The 9,425-nt window shown below is 41.5% G+C and overlaps 1 protein-coding gene across 1 annotated transcript; it reads left to right on the top strand.

The window, feature by feature from the left end:
• The first annotated feature begins 4,223 nt into the window (after window positions 1–4,223).
• On the top strand, window positions 4,224–7,755 carry LOC112216115 (E3 ubiquitin/ISG15 ligase TRIM25). The gene is made up of 2 exons (XM_024375832.2): window positions 4,224–4,304; window positions 4,528–7,755. The coding sequence occupies exon 2, from the start codon at window positions 4,575–4,577 to the stop codon at window positions 6,195–6,197; it is 1,623 nt and encodes a 540-aa protein (XP_024231600.1). The 5' UTR covers window positions 4,224–4,304; window positions 4,528–4,574; the 3' UTR covers window positions 6,198–7,755.
• The last annotated feature ends 1,670 nt before the right edge of the window (window positions 7,756–9,425 follow it).

Below are 9,425 nucleotides of genomic sequence, written 5' to 3'. Positions count from 1 at the left end.
GAAAGGGACTGCATGTCTAATGTTTGGATATGCTGAGGGTGCAGCAGGGGCAGAGGTGATATAGATTTGGACACAGTTCAGGGTCAGAGGGGTATCAACTAATGTTATGGTTAGAGCAGGATGTGCTTGGCCTGGATAAGAGACAGTTGCAGTAAAGAATATTACTGTCTCCTTAACATATTTAAAAGTTTCAAAATGTCAGTCTACCGTGACAGACAGTTATTGGTTGCAACTTTCTCCTAATACCTTAGTAAACGTAGAGCAGTGTGGTTTGATAGACACATAGTAAGCCATCAAATGTAACACTGTGTAAATTAAACTGCTGTATAGTAAACAATATATACAGGTAGTAGGAATATTTAGGCATCTCAGACATTTTAGGGCCGTTCCAGAGACCTGTCTTAGAGTAAATCCATAAAAAGTGTCCTTTATATCTGACATTGCTTGAAAAGCGGTGGGATATTTGTTTTGAAGTTGGCTCTTGTAAACCCCCCTCACCTTATGTTCGAAAAAGGCTCATTACTGTTCCAAGATGGGGGCTTAGAATGCTTTTTTATGGATGAAGTTTATAATCCCCAAAAATATGCTGGCCTACTGATTCTTTCTAAGGATTGACAAATGATAATTATCTCTCGCTCTCTACCCCCCTCTCTCTCTGCTACTGTGATGGCACACTGTGGTATTTCACCCAATAGATATGGGAATTTATCAAAATTGGGTTTGTTTTCAAATTCTTTGTGGATCTGTGTAATCTGAGGGAAATATGTGTCTTTAATATGGTCATACATTTGGCAGGATGTTAAGAAGTGCAGCTCAGTTTCCACCTCATTTTGTGGGCAGTGTGCACATAGCCTGTCTTCTCTTGAGAGCCAGGTCTGCCTACAGCGGCCTTTCTCAATAGTCTGCCTACAGCGGCCTTTCTACATAGTCAAAGCTTTCCTTAAATTTGGGTCAGTCACAGTGGTCAGGTATTCTGCCACTGTATACTCTCTGTTTAGGGCCAAATAGCATTCTAGTTTTATATGTTTTTTTGTTAATTCTTTCCATTGCGTCAAGTAATTATCTTTCTGTTTTCTCATAATTTGGTTGGGTTTACTGTAATTGTGTTGCTGTCCTGGGGCTCTGTGGGGTCTGTTTGTGTTTTTGAACAGAGCACCAGGACCAGCTTGCTTAGGGGACTCTTCTCCAGATTCATCTCTCTGTAGGTGACGGCTTTGTTATGGAAGGTTCGGGAATCACTTCCTTTTAGGTGGTTGTAGAATTTAACGTCTCTTTTCTGGATTTTGATAATTAGCGGGTATCTGCCTAATTCTGCTCTGCATGCATTATTTGGTGTTTACGTTGTAAAGGTGGGATATTTTTGCAAAATTCTGCATGCAGAGTCTCAATTTGGTGTTTGTCCCATTTTGTGAATTCTTGGTTGGTGAGCAGACCCCAGACCTCACAACCATGAAGGGCAATGGGTTCTATAACTGATTCAAGTATTTTTAGCCAGATCCTAATTGGTATGTCGAATTTGATGTTTTTATGTTTTTTATGTCCTTTTGATGGCATAGAAGACCCTTCTTGCCTTGTCTGTCTGTCTCTCCCTCATTGTCTGATTGAAAATTGCTACAGTATTTTGGAGAAAAGGGTGCAATGAAATGAATAAAAAAGTGGTGCCACTTCAAAGCCCAGCATATTACCAGGAGTTTAAAGTTACCTGTGGTGCCAGAGTAGTTTTAATATTCCCTGGGAAATGGCACACGCCCTCGCAAGTCAGGCTCTGCCTCTAACAGTAACCAATCTGCCTCTTAATAACTAAATGGCAATTTATGAATTACAACTCAAATCTCTGCCATAATAGCACCAAATTATTCTCTCCAAATGCACTGTAGCACAGCAAAGTCAAGTCCCAGTCCAACTCTCCAGCAGAGGATGCCAAAGGCACTATAATAGTGAATTAGTAGTGGATGCCTAGTGGCCTGGAATGTTTTTGGGGTACTCTCCCTGACATAGGCCACCTGTGTGCTCTCTGATGGTGTCAAGTTACCTCGATATTACTAAAGGTGTCCCTCAGGGGTCGACTTTGGGACCTGTCCTCTTTACTATTTATGTAAATAATATTGGTTTATCTGCAAAAACCTGTAACATTAATCTGTATGCAGATGACTCTGTTATGTATTGAATTTCCCAACGTCTGACCAGGCTACGTTGGAGCTGTAATCTGATTTTGTCGCCTTGCAGAAAGTCCTTGTTGATTTAAATTGGTACTTAATGCAGGAAAAACTACATGTATGCTGTTTTCTAATTCTCATAGAAATATTTTAGATGGCTTTCACATTTATGCATTGGATGGTTCTTTCATTGAGCAGGTTCCCACCTATAAATATCTGGGCTTTTGGATTGACAATAATGTGGAGTTTAAAAAGCATACAAATGAGCTAGTTAAGAAGCTGAGATTTAAAGTAGGCTTATTTTATAGAAATAGATCATGCATCTCCCTAAACAGCAGGAAGCAGATTGTACAGTCTGATTTCCTGGCAGTTCTTGACTATGGTGACACCATGTATCGGAATTCAGCAGTCACTACTAATAAACATTCGGATGCCGTCTACCATAGGTTTAATATGCATCACTGCATCCTGTATCAAACGGATGTCTGGTCCTTATTGAAGTCCCGTAGATCACTTCATTACCCCCTTGCTGTTTACAAATCTCTACTACACAAGATTCCAACCTACCTCACATCACTGTTAGCATTTTAAAATATGAGATACCAAACCCTTCACAGGTCTCAAGGTTCACAACTTTCGAGGTTCCACTAGTATGTATTTTTTGAATAGCCTACCAAACTCCCTACATCTTGACACTCTGGTGCCTCTTGGCCAGTTTAATACTTTAATGTTGAATGAATTTAATGAGAGTCACAACTGTTTGGATTGAATGTAAATAATTGTACTTGTGGTGTTTGAAGTTGTAAGTGTTGATTCTGTAATTTGTAGTTTACTTTATTTGTAATGTGTTGTATTGTTGTCCTCGGGTCACCATTGTAAATGAGACCCTGGTCTCAATGGGTTCTCCTGAATAAATAAAAGTTAAATGTCAACATCCAAGATACAATTAATTGCATGAAAACTACAGTATGTTTATTATTTAGCGTTACATAACACTTTAAAGGTTGAATTTAGATTTTAATCTGCAATATTCCATGATATATGGTTGGGTTCAATTCCATTTACATTCCTGTCAATTCAGGAAGTACACTGAAATTCTTCAAATTCTGGGAATTTGGTTAACTTTCTGAATTGACTAGAATTTAAATAGAATTGACCCCAACCCCGTTGTCTTCCGACAGGTGGCGTCACTCCTACGCAACACTCGTCTCTCAATCAGTGCAGGCGGAATCGTCGCACAATCTAATGTAAGACCATGTCCCAAATCTGCTCTGTCTGTTGTTTGTTATCTAGGCCATATGTTTTAGTCATGCTGTATGATCACAGGAGGGCCACCTGGCAAGCCCCTGCTGGACTTTTGGAGCTTTTTTGACTTCCCCTGTTTTGTCCTGGAAGACACACTCCAGCAAAAAAAAAATCCTGTTGAAAAACAATACCCCACGTATAAATACAAACATGTACAAACACTTAAGGGTAAAAATATGTCTTTTGAGCAAAATAGTGTTTTTCACGGAGTTGGTCTGAGTAGGCCATTCAAGGAGTTGGTCTGATGGTGCCTTCTGATGTCATCCCCCTGCTTGAGGAACAATAAAGGAGCGATAGAGATGTGCCTTCTGATGTCATCCCCCCTTGCTTGAGGAACAATAAAAGATGTGCCTTCTGATGTCATCCCCCCCTTGCTTGAGGAACAATGGAGCGATAGAGATGTGCCTTCTGATGTCACCCCCCCCTTGCTTGAGGAACAATAAAGGAGCGATAGAGGTGTGCCTTTTGTTAATTAAATCACATGATAAATGAGCTGAAAAGGAGACTGAAGTAGGACTTTAAGCCTGCACTGAATTCTGTGTTTGCTTGTTTTTAGCTGTCCTAAATAAACTAAACCAAAAAAATAGAGACCTCTTCTTATCCGCTGTTGACCTGGCTTAAAACTTGTAATTTTCCACCACTTCGGTGAAAACACAAAACAAAACACAAATTGGGAGACAGTGGAATTGTAATTTAAAGTGAAGTGTTTACAGTAAACATGGTAAGATGGGGGACATGTTTGTATGTACAATACTGAGTTCACCCATCTTACATGGCAGTTTCCTATAACCCAAGCAACCATTAGTGTACAACTCTTCACCAGATCCTAATTTCTTTCCTCAGGTAAGAGGTTATTTTTGTTCGTTTAAATACTTTTGATTAGTGGATTCAGAACATATTTTAAGAATGACGTTATTATTTGTTCTGTCGACATACTGTCAAGGATGGCAGGAGTCTTGGCAGTATCACTTCTAGGAATGCTATTCAGCACACGTTACGACTTTGGTTGCCAGTAAATATCATTGCTCACTTCCTTGTCTTGCTCTCATTCCCTTTGTCTCTTCAGTATGCTCTGAGGCCAGTGTGGAGAATCAGAGTGAACAAGGAAGGACCATGCCTCTGTCTAAAGCAGAGAAGCTGTTAGAACATGAGCTCAGCTGCCCTATCTGCCTAGAGCTCTACACAAATCCGGTCTATCTGCCCTGTGGCCATAACTACTGCCTTGCCTGCATTAACGCTACAGACGCCAGCAGTGGAGAGAAGAGCCTGCCTCGCTGCCCTGAGTGCAGAGAAGAGTACAGTGGTACAGAGACACTGCACAAGAACTTCAAGCTCTGCGGCATCATAGAAGGCTACAGGGCCATTGCGCTAGTGGAGAACCTTGGGAGAGAGCCGCTGGAGGTACGCTGTGACCACTGCCTGGACACAGAGACGTTGGCCATCAAGACCTGTCTAAAGTGTGAGATGTCCCTGTGTGCCAGGCACCTGCAGCGCCACTCTGAGAGGGAATCCTTCAGGAGCCATGACCTGGTGGAGCCCCAGACTAAGCTGGGCCTGAGGAGCTGTGCTATCCATGGACGCCTGCTGGAGTACTTCTGTGTCAGCGACATGACCTTCCTCTGCGCCTCCTGCTTCATCAAGGGCACCCACCAGAATCACGATGTCCTGACTATTGAGGTGGCTGAGGAGGAGATGAGGCGGGTCCTAGAGAGCCGGAGCAAGGAAGTGGCCAACAGGCTGCAGCTGACCAAGACCCTGCTGCAGAGGGCTGCTGAGGACCAGGGCACCTCTGATGCTGTGAGGGACAAGCTGATGTCTACTGCTGTGGCCCTGATGGACAGCATGGCTGGTCTGGTGAGCAGGTACAGGGACAGGATGAGCCTGCTGCTGGAGGAGGAGAGAGGCCATCAAAGGAAGATCTGGCAGAGGGGCCTGGGGCTCCTAGAGGAACAGCAGAAGGAGCTGATGGAGGCCAACCAGAGCTCTGCCGAGGTCCTCTCAGTGACTGATAAGCATCTGTTCATCCACAGGTTCCTGCTGATCGAATCACAGCTCACAGAAGTGGTGACAGGCACTGTGGCCAGAGTGCTCTCCAAAGAGCCTCTCAACACCAAGCGGCTTCAAGACAGCCTGAGGATGAATGACTTCAGGGCAGAGATGGGGCAGCTCCTCCAGGCCCTCATTGTCCAGCTCAACCCTCTGGAGTTGACCTTCAACATCACCACAGCGCACCCCAGCCTGCTGCTCTCCAACGACCTGCGGACAGTCAAGTACATTGGCATCAAGCAGGCCTCCACTGATAACCCAGAGAGGTTCAGTACCGCGCCCCAGGTCCTCTGCTCCCAGAGCTTCACAAGTGGGGAGCACATCTGGGTGGTGGAGGTGGGCGACCAGAGCATGTGGTCAGTGGGCTTGTGCTACAAGAGCGTGCCCAGGAGGGGTGACCACAGCCGGCTGGGCCACAACCCAGTCTCCTGGCGTCTGCAGTGGAAGAACAAGAAGCTGACGGCGTGCCATGCCTCCTCAAACATGGCGCTGGTTGAAAAGACCAATCAGCCGCTGAGGGTGGAGGTGGCGCTGGACTATGAGGGGGGCATACTGATCTTTCACAGCACCAAGGGCTGTCGGGAGCACCTGCACACGTTTAGGGCTGTGTTCAGAGAACCTGTGTACCCTGCGTTCAGCATCCACTCCACCACAGCACAGTCCTGGATCACCCTCCAGAGTGGAGTGTGACACCTCAGCTTCCCTGTATGTCCATCTATTAACCTTGAAGTGCCTTTGTTACTAACTAACCCAATCAATATCTGTAAATTATTCCAGTAATGGATCTTATCACCAAACGTGAGTCAATTCTAATGAAACAGAATGTAATTGCCTCTTAAAATATACAGTAGAATCTGAATTCAAATGTAGTTCAGGCAGGTCCTTATATTGCTGTTTCATACATACATTACATACATGATTAGACGTAGTAAGTACAGATATGTATTGCTATTCGTAACTAAAGGAATGTAATTTAATTATTTTGTAAAGAGACGTGACTGTATTTGATCTTACCTGCCAAAAATGAGTGTTGCATTGTTTCATTCAGACCATACGTCTCTGTGGTTTTATATTGAGTCGTTTTAGAGTTGATACTTATTCATCAATGTACTATAGTAGGCCAGGCCTACAGTACATGTGAATATTGGATACTTTATATTTGTATTTGTTTCAGGGACAAGATGAAACGAACATGTGTGATTTGTAATTGTATTTGAAAATCAGTTCACTTTGGATTCATACACAATAAACAGCTATAAGGCAATGATCCTGTACTTTGTGAATGTATTCAAAGTGGTTGCTGAGGAAAGACTTGATCTTCAGACACAATGTTTATCTGACAAATACACAGTGGTGGAAAACAGATGTCATACTTGAGTAAAAGTAAAGATAAAGTACATCAATAGAAAATGACTTAAGTCAAAGGGAAAGTCACACAGTAAAATACTGGTTGAGTAAGTCTAAATGTATCTGTTTTTAAATGCACTCATGTACAGTGGTGGGAAAAGTCTTCAGTTGTCATACTTAAGTAAAAGTAAATGCTATACATCAAATGTCTTATATTAAGCATACCAGACGGCACAGGGGCACACTCAGACATCATTTACAAACTCAGTATTTGTGTTTAGTGAGTTCGCCAGATCAGAGGCAGTAGGAATGACAATACGTTATATTGATAGATGCGTGAATTGGACCATATTGCTGTCCTGCCTCAGCATTTGAAATGTAACGAGTAATTTTGGGTGTGAGGGAAAATGTATGGCAGTAAAATGTACATCTTTTCCTTAAGAATCTAGTGGAGTAAAAGTAAAAAGTACAGATACCCCAAAAAACAACTTAAGTAGAACTTTTATGAAGAGATTTCCAAGGCTTCAGAAGATTTAACCTGTATAAATTAAATGAGCAAAATTATGTATGTCCACAGTTCAAATGTTGAAGTCAGTAAGTTAGTAGGACAGAGGGTGTGAAAGAGATGACTCTAGCAAAGCTTTCCAGGAATAACATCCCATGAGGCCCCACTCTGAAAGGTGAAAACAGTTTAACAGTTGTCACTTTCACATGCTGTACCCATCTTCAATTAGAACAACCAATCGACCTTGACAAACCAACATAAATACATTGGACATTGTCAAAGACTCCAGTCACTAAAGTCATAGACTATTCTCTCTGCTAACGCACAGCAAGCAGTACCGGACCGCCAAGTCTAGGACCAAAAGGCTCCTTAACAGCTTCTACCCCCAAGTCATAAGACTGCTGAACAATTAATCAAATGGCCACCCGGACTATTTACATTGACCCCCCCCCCCCTCTTTGTTTTTACACTACTGTTTATTATCTATGCATAGTCCCTTTACCCCTACCCACATGTACAAATTACCTCAACTAACCTGTACCCCCGCATATTGACTTGGTACCGGTACCCCCTGTATATAGCCTCATTATTGTTATTTTATTGTGTTAGCTTTTATTTTATTTTATTTCGTAAATATTTTCTCAACTCTATTTCTTGAACTGCATTGTTGGTTACGGATTTATAAGTAAGCATTTCACGGTAAGGTCTACACCTGTTGTATTCCGCGCATGTGACAAATAAGATTTGATTCGAACACAAATATAAACACAACATGTAAAGTGTTGGTCCCATGTTTCATGACCTGAAATAAAATAGTTCCATATGCACAAAAACCTTACTTCTCTAAAATGTTGTGCGCAAATTTGTTTACATCCCTGTTAGTGAGCATTGTATCCTTTGTCAAGATAATCCATCCATCTGACAAGTGTGGCATATGAAGAATCTACGGAGGAGTATTTCTGTCTATAATAAAGCCCTTTTGTGGAGAAAATCTCATTCTGATTAGTTGGGCCTGGCTCCCCAGTGGGGTCTTCTTGGCTCCCAAGTGGGCTGGCCTATGTCCTCCCGGGCCCACACATGGCTGTCTACATCCCTGTTAGTGAGGATTGTATCCTTTGTCAAGATAATCCATCCATCCATCTGACAGGTGTGCCATATGAAGAATCTACAGAGGAGTATTTCTGTCTGTAATAAAGCACTTTTGTGGAGAAAATCTCATTTGGATTAGCTGGGCCTGGCTCCCCAATGGGGTCTTCTTGGCTCCCAAGTTGGCTGGCCTATGTCCTCCAGGGCCCACCCATGGCTGCGCCCCTGCCAAGTCATGTGAAATACTGAATTTATTTCAATAGACTGATTTCCTTATATAAACTGTAACTCAGCAAAATCTTTGAATGTTGCATTTATATGTTGCGTTTATATTTTTGTTCACGATACATTTCTCACACTAAAGAACCTGGCAGGCAAAAATAATCTCTTAAAGGGACATGCTGGTGATTGTCCTAAGGCTACAATGTACTAAAACTACCAATAAAGAATAATCACATTTGATTGTTAACCTATGTTTGCCTCAATGTACACTGTTGATTTCAGAAAAGCAAAACAGACATTCATCCTTATGAAAGCCCTTTTACAAAAAGTCCCACTGTACCATACAAATCACCACATACAAATCACCACACCCTGTGTGTATACACACTGGTTTCTGTGTATTTTGCCCAACAAAACATATATATGGTTCTATATATATATTTTTTTTTTTTTTTTATTTTTTTATAAATGTATTTTATTCATAATACAAAAATCAACTTACATTGCTACATCAAACATGTCTAGCAAACCAAACACAGGTATTAACAATGCTCAAACATACAAAAAATATAAATAAAAATAAAATACAAAAAAGAAACAATTATATTCACTCTGAAAATATCTTATTATAATGATTCATGAAGATGTTATTCTTTTTGTTATTCACTAGGGTTAGTGTTTTAATAAGATAATTAAATTCAATCAGAAAAATTGGTAATTTTGGTATAGAATTTTGACATTTTTGTTTGTGTATAAAG

The sequence above is a fragment of the Oncorhynchus tshawytscha genome, linkage group LG16, assembly GCF_018296145.1.
Source record: "Oncorhynchus tshawytscha isolate Ot180627B linkage group LG16, Otsh_v2.0, whole genome shotgun sequence".
Taxonomy (NCBI): domain Eukaryota; kingdom Metazoa; phylum Chordata; class Actinopteri; order Salmoniformes; family Salmonidae; genus Oncorhynchus; species Oncorhynchus tshawytscha.
Note: the sequence above shows the minus strand (reverse complement) of the source record. Positions and strands in the feature narration are given on the sequence as shown.